The sequence below is a fragment of the Falco peregrinus genome, chromosome 8, assembly GCF_023634155.1.
Source record: "Falco peregrinus isolate bFalPer1 chromosome 8, bFalPer1.pri, whole genome shotgun sequence".
Lineage (NCBI taxonomy): Eukaryota > Metazoa > Chordata > Aves > Falconiformes > Falconidae > Falco > Falco peregrinus.
Window position 1 is genome coordinate 1,033,882 of NC_073728.1, and position 16,818 is coordinate 1,050,699.

The 16,818-nt window shown below is 41.3% G+C and overlaps 2 protein-coding genes across 8 annotated transcripts in view; one reads left to right on the forward strand and one right to left on the reverse strand.

Annotated features, from left to right (window-relative positions):
• SGO2 (shugoshin 2) overlaps positions 1–4,381 on the reverse strand; it is an 18,010-nt gene extending 13,629 nt beyond the window's left edge. Inside the window, exons 1-3 of one of the 3 annotated variants that reach the window (XR_008748313.1) lie at positions 4,255–4,381; positions 2,198–2,854; positions 798–904 (exon numbers count right to left, since the gene is read on the reverse strand). Coding sequence is in view for 1 of the 3 variants with exons in the window: in XM_027777547.2 (XP_027633348.2) it covers positions 2,198–2,244 (47 nt within the window). In the remaining 2 variants the exon portion in view is untranslated. Of the gene's footprint in view, positions 1–797; positions 982–2,197; positions 2,855–4,254 lie in introns of those variants that run through there. The other 2 variants (XM_027777547.2, XM_055811501.1) reach the window with 2 other exon arrangements.
• On the forward strand, positions 67–14,787 carry KCTD18 (potassium channel tetramerization domain containing 18). 5 transcript variants are annotated; one of them, XM_055811522.1, is made up of 8 exons: positions 67–650; positions 3,961–4,071; positions 5,386–5,583; positions 6,881–7,092; positions 7,995–8,188; positions 9,304–9,398; positions 9,817–9,919; positions 11,206–14,787. In XM_055811522.1, the coding sequence occupies exons 3-8, from the start codon at positions 5,427–5,429 to the stop codon at positions 11,738–11,740; spliced, it is 1,296 nt and encodes a 431-aa protein (XP_055667497.1). In that variant the 5' UTR covers positions 67–650; positions 3,961–4,071; positions 5,386–5,426; the 3' UTR covers positions 11,741–14,787. The 5 variants fall into 5 exon arrangements, with proteins under 5 accessions (XP_055667497.1, XP_055667496.1, XP_027633345.1 ...); XM_055811521.1 differs by lacking the exon at positions 3,961–4,071 and having other exon boundaries at positions 68–650; XM_027777544.2 differs by lacking the exon at positions 67–650 and having other exon boundaries at positions 2,850–4,071.
• Positions 14,788–16,818: the final 2,031 nt, after the last annotated feature.

A 16,818-nucleotide genomic window follows, 5' to 3' on the forward strand; every position in this document is an offset into this window, starting at 1 on the left:
TTGTAGTTGAGAAAATTGCTTAAGTCTTTACCTTTTTTCAACTGACTCAAACAGGTTAACAAGTCATATTATCACAGAGTGTCAAAACGTTTAACTAATTATCACGAAGACTGAAAGGATCAGATATTTGCTCTTGTCCCCTCCCTCAAGTTATCTATCCAAGTTTACAGTTAAAAGGGAGGAAGAACCCCAAGGCGTTATCGCTTCACAACATGACCAGGCCAGCTTTTGCCTTCTCAGGGCACACTGTAAATCGAAGCATTTAAATAAACCGCGAGACTGGCCCACAGGCACAAAAGGGAGCTGCGTCCCCGCAAGCCGCTTCGGGCCGCCGCGCCTCTCCCGCTCTCCTCACGCCGGCAAGGGGCGGTGCCCGCCCGCGCCCCGCCTCAGGGCGCCCCCGCGCGCCGGCGGCAGGCAGCTCGCGCGCCCCGCGTGGGCGGGGGGCGGGAGGGGGTGTGGCGGGCTGGCCCGGCGGCGGGCGGGAAGCGCGGCGCCGGCTGGCCGTGCCCACTCGCATGCCCTGCGTGTAGAATTGCCGTTTAGAATTAAGCGGCGGGATGACACCTTAACCCAAGGGTTCACGCAAGCAAGAGGAGACAGCCATCTCGGCGGGGACTCGGCGACGGGCCGCGCGTCGTCACTCAGAGGTAACTGCGCAGCCGGGCTGCGGCAGCGGGGCCACCCGCCCCGCCCTGCAGCGGGCGCCTGGCCGCTCGGGGCCCGGCCGGTAGGAAGGCGCGCGGGGCCCGGCCGTTCTCAGGGCCGTGCGGAGCCACCCGCGTTACAGTGGTTCTCGTGCGCTCCCACAGCCCGTGGCGGGCATTTCCTTCAAAAGCGGGATACGCGTCATTGTTCACCTTCAGTCCACGGCTCCGGTTCTTCAGTGGCGTTCCCGGGTGTTCTACGAAGAGTGGGATGCACATAGCATCTCAACTACGTGTCTTTGCAAAACCATTTCAAATGCCACCCGTTAATAATGCTAAAATTAAAAAAAAAAAAACAACCCCAAACCCAAAAAACCAAAACCGAATTATATAACCACTTAGCATCAGTCTCAGTACACTGTGAGGGAGGGAGTAAGGAACTACAAGATACTCTGCTTGGCTGCCAGGGAAGGGTTTGAGGTATTCGGCTTTCAGTTTGAAGAGCTCCTTCAGGTTAAAAGCAGAAATCCATGTAATTCCTTCTCAGTGGAAAGCTACATGCCTTTCTGGCTGATCTTTAGCTGTTAGTAATGGATGAAATGATAAACAACGAATAGGCAGTCATCGGGACAGTTATGAAAACTGTATAAATTTAAAACCCAATAGATTATAGCAGGTATGTATGCTGCCCACATACTTAGGACTTGTAAGGGTAGAAGTCTCTGACATCAGAATTTGAGCAAGCCCACTTCTAGTTTGGTTCAGTTAACATTAGGACTGGGAATTGCAAGGAAGTGTTTTAGTCTAATAAAATGCTTTTCCCCAAAATCTGTTCTGATCCCAAAAGCCCTTGCTCTTTAACACTCCCTTCACAGACATTCTTTTTCACTGGCTGTGTGTGCTCCGTCCTACCATTAGTTCAGGTGGACATTGATTCCTAAACTTGATGCAGGAATCAGTATGTTTATGGCAAAGAGCTTTGTGAAAATCTTAAGAGAGTTAATGTTTTAATTTATTTGAAGACTTACAGAGATGTGGAAGGTTGAAATAAAAACCAGCATTAGGGTCCATAATGCAGTAATCATCATGCAAATCTTACCTTTCTGTGTGCTGACATTACAATATGCTACAGAGTAAATCAAAGGAATCACACAGTATCAGTGGCATTCTTTGAAAATGTACCTTTATGAACTTACTATTTTAATCATCTGCTGCAAAAAGCACCTGGAGGGTCTCTCTTTCCTACCTTTTCTTAATTTGTGTGTGATGTGTATACTGACGGTTGGACTTTATGATCTCAAAGGTCTTTTCCAACTTAAATGATTCCATGATACATAGCAGAGTTTCTCAGCATGGCCCTGAAGCTGCAAAACCCTATGATTCTATGCAATCCCCTTAAAATACAGACTTGATCCAGCACAACCTTTGGTAAATTCCCTCTTACAAGGCAACTTGGAAGTGACTGTACCCACTGGAAAACTGCCCAAATAAAGGAGAAAATAACCTTATATAACTTTAAAAAAATAGAATACCAATCCAATAAAACTTACCTCCTTATCCTTTCCAGAAAGCACTGTTTTCCTCCAGATCCAATCATGAGTTTTCATTTCCTCCAGTTTTACAACAGTCCTGAGTCCTGAAAGGGCAGTCACCAATGTGTTTCCATTTAATGTTTGTTGCTACTGTGGGCAATAAGTTTAAAACAAAACACTAAGTATATTGTCTTCCCATCTGTGGTCCTGCTTTCCTTTACACTCCACTGAGGAGCTCCCACTCTGTAACGTTTCACATGCAAAAATCTCCAGTTAATTGCCAGCCAGTGAAAGTGGGGAAGAGCTCAAAGCACTGCCAAGTTTCACAGCCTGTATATCTTAAATATATATTAAGAGCAGAATTCTGGTTTTCAGTTACTGGAATCCTATGACTGGTCTTTAAACTGAATAGAAGTGACAGTGAGGGAGGGAAAGACAGACAGACCTGCTGTAAAAGCCCTCACCATACGGCAAGAGTTGTATTGAATTTGTATCTTACTAGATACCTGCAAATCCATCTCTGGGAAGATCTTGGTTGAGGAATTAATCCCACAGGATCTAGTAAGCCACGAGCTGTGACTAAAGCACTTCTGGTGGGTAGATCATGTAGGCCAGCTTCTGCCACTGTGGATTCTGTGATGTCCAACAAGACTGGAGCTCATAGTATAGTTTTTCCTGAAATTATAGTATAAAGAACACATCTTCCTCTAATGACACCCTTTCTTGCACAAGCTTAAAAAAATTAATTTCTCGATGCCTAGACCCCCTTTGTCAAATCTAACTGAGATTAGTAAATTTAAACACAAAAATAGAGAGGATGAGTGTATAAGCCTGGCTTCGTTTGGAAACTAGTGAAAAACAAAAAAAATGTCTTTGTTCATTGAGCTTGGAAACATGCAGCTTGAAAGATATAACTGAGTTAATTTGTTAGGTAAATACAGATAAACTCTTTAAATACAATCTAGGCACATTTCTTAGTGTGCAGCGTGCAATTAAGTAACTGGATCTTTACTAGGCTTCAGATAGCAATCAAAACATATGGTTAATATTTGTGTTTTAGTTACCTCTTACTTTATTTTCTAACCATATAATCGGTTTATGCCTTCCAGAAAGTTTGCAGATATCCTGAGTTCTGCCCTACTAATTTTTGCATGCAGCTACTGGTTATTTGTTGTATCACAGCGATAGGTTTTTATGTATGTTATGGCAAAAAATACTACTTTATTAGCTTACAAAGTGGGAACTAGACATGATGTTACAACCTTTTTTAGAGAATACAGCTGGATCTTAGAACCATTTGTCACGAGTACAGAAACTTTGTAATGAGGCTGAGTCAAAAGCATAATGAGAAGCTAATTTATTTCCATTGATTATGCACGCATTTTAGTAAGCAAGGTACTATCTGTCAGACATAAACAATTTAACAGAATACTGTGTCTGCAAGTCTTTGCAAAATGGCTGCATAAGGGTGAAGCCCCTTGCCCACGTTCATCCATGCTATTTTAATGCATTAATAATTTGCTCTGAGTAAGGGAGAGCACATCTGAAGCTTAAAAAAAGCTGTATTTCACTGACAAGCAACAGGAAAGCAAATTAAAACCTAAGATGCCTGCATTCATATGTATTGGCTGGAACTGCAGGCTGCTGCTGACACGCAAGCTGGTCTGCTCGAAGGGACAAGCAGGCACCACCAAGCCGGCCAGAGAACACCAGATGACCCCAGGCTACTTTTTCCTGCCTTTGCCCCCCATTTTAACCAAAGCAGGCCTTTGCGTCTTCAGGCCCGGAGCGTGTACCAGCACCACATGTCCCGTGTCAGGGGGCCTGTCGCTGTCGCTTGGTTCCCCCCCTGCCGGGCCCGCGCTGAGCAGGAGGCCCGACACCGCCACCAGGTAACGCGGGGCCGCGGCGGGTTGCAGTGGCTCCAGCTGCGGCATTGCTGAGCCTACAGAAAAAGCTGCTAAATCAAACCCACTCTGAGCAAACCTTTATAGTAAAATAATCATTCAAAAAAACTAGTATCGGGAAATGTTTCTGCCTTACAGCGTTGCCGCGTTTACGCGGGTCAGCCTTACTTCAGAGGCCGCGGACATCGAAGCCATGCCTGAAGGACCCGCTCCGGGGGAGGCTGCGGCAGAGCCGCGGGGGTCCCTGCACCCGGCTGACCGCCGGACCCGCGGGGGTGAAGCCCGGGCGGCCGGCAGTGCCTCCGGAGGCGGCGATGGCGCGGCGCCGCACGGCCACGAGGGGCTGTCCTTGTCCGCGCCTCCCGCCGCCCGGCCGCCATTTTGTGGAGCCGCGGCGGCGCCCCAAGAAGCCCTGTCCGGTCCAGGCGCGGCGAGGCGGCCCCGGCGGCGCAGGTAACGCGGGATGGCGGCCGCCCGCGCTCCCAGCGGGACCCCCGAGCGGGGAGCTGAGCCCCCTTCCCCGGCCGGCTCCTGGAGGGGCGGCGGGGCAGCGCCCCACGGGGGGGGGGGGGGGGGGCGCGGCGAGGGTTGTTGCCCGGCCCGGCCCTCCCCTCCCTCAGCAGGCGGCCAGTTCCTCGGCTCGGTGCAGCGAACGGCAGCAGCTGCCCGGGCGAAGGGCGCGCAGTAGGAGTTAATAACCCTCACAGGGCGTGCTCAAAATAAAACAACCCAAACCCCAACCCAACCCAACCTAAAAAAAAAAAAGTTTTGAAGTTTTTCTATAGCTTCTCGTGCCATTTTTTCCTGCCCAGACACTGCCCCCGCCCCCGTCGGGCACTGGAGGCAGGCCCAAGTATGAGTATGTATTGGCAAAGTGAGGGTATTGACGTGACAGCTTCAACGACTCCTTAAAGCAGCCCTAGTTAGGACTGGATATTAAAGAAGCCAAGTTACCGGTACAAAATCTGTGCATTTTTAGTGCTGGGAACTATACTCCAACCAAGATTTCCCAGAACGTCCTTCAGTGCTCTGCTCGCATGTACTGACAGTGTAATTCTGCTCACCCATTTGTCTTGAAAGAGGAACCTCTGTATTTCCTAGCAAAGTAAAATGCTGTAGATTTTTGTAGTAGAGGTGTAGAATATTTGGCTGTTTGCACTAGTACAACTCCAGAACTATTTTCAAAGCTGATTTACAGCGTCCTGTGACAAACATGTAAGAACTGAGCCAACGCTTAGGTCTTGTATACAGTGTGTTCAGTCTTAACTGGTGTCAGATTTACTATTGTGTCTGTTTCAGGTTTGAATAGCTCGTAATTAACATCATCATTTGCAAATGCAATGGAAGAGGGCAAAATTGAAGACGTGCAGGGTATTCTACGACTTAATGTGCGAGGATGTTTATACACAGCCAGGCGTGAGTCTTTATGCCGCTTTAAGGATTCAATGCTAGCGTCTATGTTTAGTGGACGCTTTCCTCTAAAAGTGGATGAATCAGGTAAATACATTCAAGCTGTAAATACAACACTGCTCAGGGAGCTCTGTGGCAAATACATGCTTTTATATATAGTTATGCATTTTATAGTATATCTCTTTTCCCAGTCTGCTGAGCATCAGTTGGCTGCTTTAATTCCGGGATGTAAACCAATTACGCATGCATGACTTTATATTTACGAGTAATTCATTTGAATTCCACAGACTACTCATGTTTGCAAACATACATGTTTTTACAGTGCTTACCACCTGCCTTGTCCCAGTCCAAACTGTGGCTTTGGAATGTACTGCTTCAGTATGAATATGAAAATAGGTAAAAATGAAGTTGGCAGAATATTTGATATTTTAACTGGGATCCTGTTTATGAACCCCTGTGTTCTCCAAAGGCACCTCGCTCTCTATGGCTCATCACATAAGGAGATGAGAGTCTAATCTTTGTTTCAGAATACTCATTACCCGGTAAAGACTGCATTTTTCACCACCATGGCTAGATGTGAAAGCTTGAATAAAACTATTCATGTGTCAAATTTCACATTTGTTTGTGACTTGGAAATCCTGTCAAAGTGTGGCCAGTTTAAAGACACGATGGATGGAGAATAGTAATTCCTTGTTGTACATTTTGACTGTTTAAAATATCTGAAATGTTTAAAATTCCTGAAATGAAACTTGCTACTGTCTTATCAGTAGTAGTGAACAGCCTATTGTATACAGCTGTGTATCATTTGGTCAGTTTCTACAGCGGTCCTTAAGCCCAGCAGGCAAAGGAGAGACAAAGAAACAAAAAAATACTGCCAAACTTGAGCAATATTCAGGGAGGGTTAGGCTAGGTATGTATTGGAGCTGATGCTACTTCCAACTCCTTTTAAATTGCCTAGATTTAAAATTTAAAAAAATGTCTGCAATAGCAAGAAAAGATGTATCTGCAGGTAGAATTAGAAATGCATCTAGAATTAGACTTTAGCATTTTAAGTGAGTGCAGTACAGCTGAGGTTGTATGCTGGCACAGTCCTATGCAGATTAGGGATTTCACTGAAATTACAAAGAAATGTTTACTGCACTAGTAATTTATCTTGAAATAAAAAGAAAGTTATCTTCAAATAACAAGTATTCCAGGGAAATAAAATACTAGTTTTAAAAGAAGACATAGATCTTAAATAGAGACAGTATACTTACTCCTCCTAAGTAGGTAAAACTAGTACAGAAGTTTTATAAAGGCTTTACTTGATGATTTGGTAGAACGTAAGAAGTCTGTCTTCACTTGCTGGAAGTAGTATTTTAAGTAATTTTATTTATGTTTTCAGGAGCATGTCTAATTGATAGAGATGGAAGCCTGTTTAAATATCTTTTGGATTATCTTCATGGAGAAGTTCGGATTCCTGGAGATGAAAAAATTCGAATTGCGCTGCAGGAGGAAGCGGATTATTTTGGCATCCCTTATCCATACAGTCTGTCTGAACATTTGGCCAATGAAATGGAGACATATTCTTTAAGGTCAAATATAGAGCTTAAAAAGGTCTTGACATTTTTTAAATTTTTAAAGATGTGCTTTCTAATCCACACCATTCATTAGCATCATATACTAAAACTACAGCATATGCAAGCTAGGACTTTCTAATCACCACGCTAAACTATCACTAAATTCAGAATTTTAGGTTAAGAAATCCTAGAGTTGATAATACAGTCATAGTAGTTAAGGTCATCAGCTTCTCCCATAATTGTAATACAGCAGCAGTTTAAATTTGAGTCTGTTTCACATGCAGATTTGCTGTAAAGCTTTCATAGTTGGAACTACATTGTGTTTGGTTTCAGCTTTTACTTGAGATTAGATTTGATCCCTTCAGGATGTTTGGGTTTTTTGTTCAGTTTTATACATTCATCCTAAAACTTTAAAGACAAAATGTACTTTGCCATTTTTTTAGAACAAGAAAGGAGAAAAAAATTAATATTTAAAATCCTAAGGTTTGTCTGTTGTAGAGTATTGTAACTTAAAAAGCTGATTCTAATTAACTGATTGGAAACTAACTTTTATTAACAGTTTTGGCTGTGTTAGTGCTGACAGTCATCTATATTCTCTTAGTAAGCTATTGTTCCATACATTTCACATTCTCCCTTACTAATTTCCTTTTGGAAAGCATAAAACATTTCTAGGTCTTTCAGTTTCTCTTCATATTAAGGATTTGCCATGCTTTTGAGTATTTGTTGCCTTTCTTTGAACTTCTCTTAGTTTTACAGTATTCTCTGTTAACATCAGATAAGAAATACTACACATATTATTTTTTGTATTTATATCCTATAAACTGTATCCTTGATTTACTTAAAAGAGCTCACCAGTAAACTTAAATATGAAAGCTTATTCAACTAAAAATATTGTATTCTTATTAATGTTCTCTATTTTTTTGTTTATGTTTTTTCTAGGCTTTGTTGGATTTCTGTGATTCTTATGATTTAGTTTGCACCAAGCCTACAGTTTGGGTCCTGCACTATCTCAACACTTCTGGAGCAAGCTGTGAAAGTAAAATTATTGGTGTGTATGCCACGAGAGCTGATGGGACTGATGCAATTTATAAGGAGCTAGGAATGAAAATTCATAGTAGAAGTGTTTACAAAAGGTAAGATGACTGTCAAACACATGAAAGCACTATGAAGTGAGAATGAACACTCACATATTATAGTATTACCTAAATATTATTATACGTAGTGTAACATAGTATTATTGTACTATACATCGTTGGAAGGAATCAGATTCTTTCCAGCTTTGAAAACAGCTGGCTAATACAGTGGTCACATTAAACAAATGATAAAAACTAAGCATGAAGAACAAGAACTTGAGAGTCCATAAAAAGTGGCCTAGCATGCAGTTGCTGTAAGTTCTCATTAGGTTTTACTTGCTATTTTAAAAATATCTCAATCATTTAGAATTACTTTCTAATGTAAGATGATATTTACACTAAATACAGAAAAAGTTCCAGAAATATTCATGTTGGTTGTGATTCATGCAGTTGTTTTTGCAGTTTCTTAAAACAGCTGAAAGAAATATTTAACGCTGAAAAGAACTGAAGATGAACATAAATGGTTTTAATTCTTTAAAGAACATGTAGATCTCTACTACACTATTGATGTATTTTTATGACAGTAATTACAAGTAACTGGTAGACCTGTACTTATGAATGTCTGGAAGCAATTTGCCTTTCTCTTGGTCCCACAGTACAGTGTCAGAAGTGCGGTTCACAGTGTACCTTCTGAAACATGATCAGGATACAGCTTTCAGTGTTTCATTATCTTTATAATTAAGAGGCTTATTTTACTGAAGTTAAGCTGGGAACATTACCGTTTATTCCAAGAGTATTTGGACACATAGTATCAGTTATCTATCCTCCCACTGCATTTTCCCCTTGAATAAATGATTGAGATTTAGAAGAGTAAATATTACACCATTAAACCTGTAATTACTCTTTCAGGAACATTTGTTCTTTCATGGATACCCATTTTTAGCAATAGGTGTTCACATGCATGCAGATCATAGGAGAATGAATATTTAGAACCTCTTACACAAACAAAAATGAAAACTAAGTAACATTTTCCTCTTTAATTTTTGAAACATATACTGTGAAGTCCTTGTAGTTAGGATTTGGTAAAAAGAATGGTAACATATCACCAGTGTTACATTTTTAAGGACTTAGCTGGATTTACCATGTAACTGTTACCTTTAAAACCACATTTCTAGAGAAGCTGGAAATAACCTCCAATACATCTGGAGCTATTACTCAGTAGCTGAGTTGAAAAAGATGATGGATGCTTTCGATGCCTGGGAAGGGAGAGGTAGAGTATTTTTTTCTTTTATTTCAGTAAGGCTACTTTTTTACAGAAAAATGAGAAAAATATTTGCCAATTACTTGTAATAAAAACTGCATACATTCTCACTCATTCAGTAAGTAACATGTAAAATACCCTATAGTAGTGGCTGTTTGGGAGGGAAAAAAAATCTTAACGGATTCAACAAGGTGACATGAGTTGGTATGAATGAATATATGTAGAGAGAGCCACCACTTGCAGGGGGTGACACCCTGCTAGCACTGGGCAGTCTGGTGGAAGCCCTAGAAACAAGCTGGCTGTAACCAGTGTTCATGTCAGTGTAGTTTCAAAGCTGAAATTCTACATAATAAAATAGATGTGTGTATAAACATAATATTGACTATGTTCTCTTAGCTCATCAATACAATTTCCCTTTGAAATGCAGGTGTCAGCTACTGGAGAGTGCCTCAGGAGCTGATTGAATGTTGGACTCTTGAGGAACGCCCTTTGAAAGGCAGTTTGCGTCATATGCCTCCAGTTCATAAAAGGTATGCTGATTTGCATATGTGGCTTAAAATAAAGCTGAAATACAGTACAATCATTCTTTTCCCTATGATTTCACGTTATTTGAATAGCTATGAATGTTTTTTCTTTTTGCTATTTACAATTTTATAATATGTGTTATAAGCAGAGAACTTATTAGCAGAACTGAACTTGATAGAAACAAATTACCTTTTTTAGGCTGCTGAAGCTATTCTGTTTTACTTCTTCAGCCTTTAAAACATCATTTTAGACTGTGAAGGAGTAATTTCAAGAAGTAGAGAGCAGTATTAGATAAATGGATTGCTAATAAATAAATATAAATGAAAACTTTAAAAGGTTAACTAATTTTCACGTGAGATGCCTTCTTTGTAGAAGGAATTTCTAGAATTTCTTCTTTGCAGTTCTACAGTGGTACTTTTGGCTATACCTCCATTACCTAAAAGAAGCCTTTGCAGGTGAAGAAACTACACCGCTGATCTGAGCCACCCTACAGCCACTTTGCTGCTATTCAGGAGAGGTTCCTGCTGACCTTCAGTGTCCCTGGCCATACTTGTCATTTCAGCAGCAGCCACAGAGTGATATCAGCACAATGATCCAACTGAAAACTCCTATCTCCCCATCCTCCCCCTGCCTTTTTTTTTTTTTTTTTTGATACTGCATTCTTTGCTTTTCATAGCTGAAGTAGGAAGGACTGTGATTGTTTGATCCCTGGAGTTGCCAGGGGACTCCATAGGCGCTCTTACATAGGTTCTTTTTTTTGGCTATTTTTTACAAGTTTTCTCTTGAAAGATTATCCATAATCATTTGTATTGAAAAGAACTAGAGGGAGAAAGCGGCGATATCTTTCTTCTCTTCTCAGATTACATAGTGTGGAACTTTTGTCTTTACGTGCAGTTTGGTCCTACATTTTTGTAGGCAAAACACATCAGACTAGTATTTGGTGGATTTTGTATCTGACGGAATTTTTAGCATTTTAATACTTTCTTTCTGTAACTCCTCAAGCCTCTTCTCATTGATTTTCCCTTAGCAGTTTGTGCACCATCTCTCTTACAATTTTCAATGTGTAATATTGCTTACACAGGTAGAAGAGACTGATGGTACTATTTCCATAAAGGCAAACCAGATTGCAGTGATGAACAGTTGACAACCACAAATGATAGTGTAACAAGCAAAAATTAAAAGAACTTTGGATTTGTGGATGGCTGTTGCAGATTGTCTATTTTTTAATGTTATAAAAAGAATCCTTTATGTACATAGTTTGTTTCTTCAATTGAAGTTCTTTGTTTTACAGACGATTAATCGACTTTACTGAAGACGACGACTACTTACCATGTAAAGCAGCTCCCAAGCCGATTACATACTCGGGTCCCTCAACAAGTACCCACATCAAAGTCAAGAATTCAGCTTCGTTAAAGGTAGCTGCTTGCAATGCTTCACGTTCTGCAGTGACTCTTAAACGACCCCATAGTGAAAGTCTGACACCGCACAAAGTAGCTTCTGAAACTCTATCTACGACATGCACAAGGGCGTCCAGCAATTTCCAGGTGCCCTGTGGAAGGCAGAGTGCTGGCAATGGGACACCATGTCAAATGATGTTCAAGATTGCAGTGTCTAGGAAGCCCGTAAGCCACCACATAGTAAAGCTGAAGCGAACTCCCCTTTTTCTTGCAACACCATCTCAGCCTCCATCTTCTGTATCTGGTAAAACAAGCGAAAAGGACAGTGCTGCTGTTGAAATTCCTACTCCTTCTATGGCACTAAACAAGAAAGAACCAGCTGTATTAGCAGAGAGTATTGAGCTTAAGAATGATAAAGTGGATGGATAACGTTGGACTCTGCCTCACAGACCGGATAGCTTTGTATCATCTGGTCAAAGAAGAGATCGTCATCTCGTGTGGCTGTTCACTCGAAGATTTGGTAGAAAATGATGATGAAAAAGTTCATAAAAAGCACAGGGAGAAGAGAGAGCACTTAAACCAAGTGTGTTTTCTGCTTTATTTCTAAATACTTTTTAGATGTTGGAGAGGAAGAAAAATGGGTTTAAAAAAACCCCAAACACAGAGCACGTGCAGTCTAATGTTCCAGTATCTCATGTTTGCACTTCTGTTAGGATGTACTAGTACGCCTGACCCTTTTTAAAGGGAGTACTTGCACAGCATAAAAGACAACCACTTCATCAACTTTAATTAACTCTAGTTAATGTTAATTTCTTACTTTGTATCTTTGAAGTGGGAAAAAATAGGTAACAAGAAGTGTTTTTTATTAGATACAAGTTTGCGGCAAGTGTCAACATAGCCAGTCCTGTGAAGATTCTGGAAGTTGAAAGCACTTTTTGGGGCTTCTGGTGAGGATAAACCACCATTTTGTTACGAATGGCAATGAAAGGGACCGCCTTTGCTTGCACACAGCAAGAAAATTCAGAAATACAGGAAGGGAAGAAGTATGCCTAGGGAGTAACACGGCATTTTTTTTCATAGACCTGAGACACACATATACTGCTTTCCTAACATGGTGTGATCTGCCACAGGGGTGGGGCTGCTGCAGGCAGCCGGTGCAGCCTTGGCATTTTGTATCGCACCTCAGGGGTGTCTTCTCCAGCTGCAGGGAGCCCCGTGGGTCTGAGTTACACCTGGCCCCCCTGTGTCCTTCTGCAAGTCCTTTCAAACGAGGAGGGGACAACCTCAACTTCCTTGCAGGAAAGCAGTGCTAACAGAGGTGCCCTGGTTTGAGGAAAGATGAAAGAACCCTGCCTTCCCCCAGAGCAGGATAGAGGACACCTTCTTGTACCACAGTAAATTTTGCATAATGGTACTGAAGAGCTGCTGTGTTTCTATCAGCAGAGGAAAGCCGAATTTGGCTCCACTGATTTTAAAAAGCCCTTTTAGTTGTTCATATTAGTGAATGAAATCTGGCTTTGGTTTGTGCCCTTGGTTGCTTACAGTTGGGTGTTGGTTTTTTTTGTTGGTTTGGCTACTGCTTTTGCTTTTCCAGCACAGTAAATACACCTGTTCTTAAACACCGAGAGGTCCTATCACATTGCCAAAATGCAATGTTCTTAAAATTCCTGAGACTATTGGAATTACAGAAGGGTTCAGATGTTTTATTTTCTAGGTCATTTAGGGGCGATCACATTTTCAGGGTTTTCTCCTAACCACAAGGACTTTAAACATAATTTGCACAAGTAAAAAAACCCCAAATGTACTAACTTATTTTTAAGGAGACACTTTGTTATGAACAGTAGTCACTGTAAAAGTGTGCAGTACTGTAATTTTCTGCTATTGGTGTGTACGTTGAAAAGCATCTTAACTTTAGAATCTCTAAGCCATTGTTTTTTCTTAAAAAAACCCCTAAAGAGCGACAATCCCAAGGCTCTTCCTATCCCCGCCCCCCCCCCCCCCCACCCCCCCCCCCCCCCGCAATGTTTCACTGAGGAAAGGACAAGGCAAAAATTACAGGAAGATGCTAACATAATCTAATTTCCTATTTGAGCATGCGAGCATGCAATTCATCATTGGCACTAAGTTTGTGAGATTTGTTTTTCATAATAATCTAACTGGAAAGCGGTTTTTAATACTTACCTTGTGTGCCTTCTACTTCACTATTTATTGAATAGCTGAGCACTCCACTGTGCACCTTGAAATCTTTTTACAATGCGTCTTAAAGCAGATTTCCTTCCTCTTCAACTTTTGATGATTTTAGAAGGCTTCTATAAATGCAGAATCATAGAATCATTTAAGTTGGACAAGACCCTTAAGATCAAGTCCAGCCGGCACTGAAGCTCACGAAGATCATAGAGTTGAGCATCACACTTTGTATGCACACAAGAAAAAAAGCTTTGAAAACAGTCCTACAGGACTTTCAGAGTTTGTACTAGCTCAGTGTTTAATTATTCTGGTAGTACAGAATTTTTCCAGTAACATCCACGTCATTTGCATTACAGTGGCTTTAGTGCGTCTTCTCTTTGTCCTAGATGTACATGCTTGGGGTTAAATGGGAAAAAAACTCCTTTGAATTTCAATGGATGAAACAGTAAAGTGTCTGTGGTGGAGAGGTAGAGCAAGATTATTTTTTGAGGGACTTGGTTTTATTTATTTATTTTTAATTGGATGAGGTGCAGAGATGTCCTTTGAACTTAACCAAGTAGGCATTTTTGCTTTTTTTTTCCTGCCTGTGAATCTTGCTGTGTTTCTCTTAACTGATGGACTCATACTAAGCAGTTTTACGATAGCTGAATAGCATTAACCTTCATGGTGACTTTCACTATAAAAATAGCTTTGCCCCTATCTACCCAAAGCTTTTTAAAATGTGGACGTAAAATAGAATTTCATCTTCTCTCTAGGAAGCCAAACAAATGAAACTTGCCAGTCCAAGGATGTCACCCCTTAACCTGGCTAACAGGCTGTTTGTTTTCTGATGCATGGAACAAGGAGCAGAAATTCTGCAAGTCTGAGCTTCCTGCAGATTGAAACTTCCTCAAAACTCTGTGTTCCCAAGTTTCTTGAAAGTCTGCAATTTTCTCAACATTTCCATTGTCTAACTCAATGAACGAAGTACCAGCTGGCACTGCTTTTGTACCGATGAACTGGATACACTGTATGTACACACTAGATAGTTTGTCTGGGGAAACTACTAAAGGTGAGCTACAGTTTTATAGCTGGGAGTAGACACGTGGTCAAGTGGTGTTGACAACGGTTTACTGTGAATCTTGGTAAAATTACCATTCATCATAGATCACGTTCAGAAAAGACCATGTTCAGAAGGTTACTCCAATTTAGAAATCTGATGGATTACGAGTAACTAGCAGCTGCACTCTAAAGGCTGACGTGTATCACCAGTGTAGTTTGATGCATTAAATTTTTTGTCACAAATGCTGTCAATTTTCCAGTTGTTTCTTCTCACTTTCTCACCGCTGCCTTTCCAAACCCTCAATGATACAGGTTAAGGAGACAAGAAAAATGTGATTCCAATTTCTAGAAAATTACTCCTCTGTGATCACACATGGGCTTGTGATACAGAGGGTCTGTTATCACCAAGGTGTGATTCAGAGAGATATAATTCTATCTGTATGATGTCAGCGAGCAGATGTTATTTCATGTGATGGGCACATACTACTGCTGATCCTCGGAGTTTTCATTGGGCTTGTTTTTAGCTGAAGAGCCATGGAAATATCAAAATTACCTCTTTTGTTCTGCTCTGGAAGAGCTGGTAGGGAAATAACTGGAACAGTTTGAAAGAAAAGTACCCTTGGCTAACTGGCTAACATTTAAACTGGCTAACATTAAATCACTTAGATAATAAACATTATGTAGTTCACATCTTACTATGGCTAAAAAGAAATACTATCATTACCCAGGAGCAAGCAGATTTCCTCTTCTTGATTCTTCCCAATCCATGAAGGATAAATTCCTCACATGGTAAGAACAGGAGGCCAGCTGCACCATCAAAAAGTGGAGTGAAGCTGCTGTCCCTTAGCTGTGGTTACAAATTGTCGTTTGAAATAAGTCTGTAAATGCGCTGTGGTAATGCCACCACCCCACCCCCTTAAAAAAAAAAAAATTAAAAAAATCTAAATTCATTTTGGGCAACAGCTTTTATTAAAAGATGTTAAGCAGCAGGAACAGGTAAGGATGATGTTACAGACCTTTGCTGCTTTCTGAGCTTTTTGGGTATCTCTTCTTAGAGAATTTTCTTCTTGCTAAATAAAAAAATCTGGCCGTTTATAACAGAATTGATCACTCTTGGCTGAAAATTACTTTGCAAATTCATGTCATCACGTGATCAGCCATGTAGCGTGCCCAGAGTTTGTATCAAGGATCTGACCCTTTTCAAATTTGCATGTGAACAGTTCAGTGCAGTTTGTTTTAGTAGTTTGCCACAATAAAACAGCTGTATTGTCACAAATTTCTATTATATCCTCACGTGAGTAGCTGGCAGCGGGACTGGAACTTGAGAGGAATGGATCCGCAGTGCCTCTGCTTCAGTCACAAGTACATTACCAGGACGCACACAGCTGGTTTATAACGCCGTGATGCAGCCCAGGCAGTGACTACGGTGGGGAACAGACTCGCACCAAGAACTGCCATTCCTACAGGCTCGGGCCAGGTGCTCCCCAACAACAACAGGGTCCAGGAAAGCGTTTCAAGATCAGTGTTTCCCTTCCAGAATTACTGGTTTTTCTTCTGGAGTTACATTTTCAAATACATCAAGTGATTTACTTTTAAATTTTTTTCCCCCAAACATGCCTAAATGATGTAGCTTTTGCAAATAGCTTGGCTGAGTTAAGTTACCTTCTCTTTCTAGTTTTCTGGCTCCATATTTGGTCCTTTATTTTGCCGAGTTCTGCCCCTACCTTTGTTTCATTTTACACAGAAGATAAACTGCTCCAACCTGCTTTAAAATACTGCCCATTAAGGTGTGTTTCCACTTTTGAAAGAGCATACAAAGTGCAGTGGGAATTCCATGTTTGTGTTTGAGCGATGCCAAACAGATGTATTTGCTTTGCAAATTGAGGGTGCTTTTTTATAAAAGACAGCTGGCCTGAAAGTCAAGCCTTGGCCGGCCCTTAATTCCCTCACTGACCCCTGTACAAATCCCTTACATGAAAAGCAGTATCACACATAGCTAGCTCTGTAACTAGAAGATTTAAAAAAAAAAAAAAAAAAAAAGTTCTGCTGAAGATGGGCCCAAGAGCATCCAATTACTTATAAGTTTTGCGAAGAGTAAAACTCTATTGCGAAGAGGCAAATACAGTTCCAAGCACACAGAGACACAAGAAGTGAAAGGTGAAGAGGTACCGTTCCGACAGGCACACGCCAGAGCACAGCCACATAACGTAGTTAGCACTAACCCAGGCTGGGCGTGCCAAGACTGCAGTGGCCCCAGAGGCAGCCTGCTCCCCAGCCCA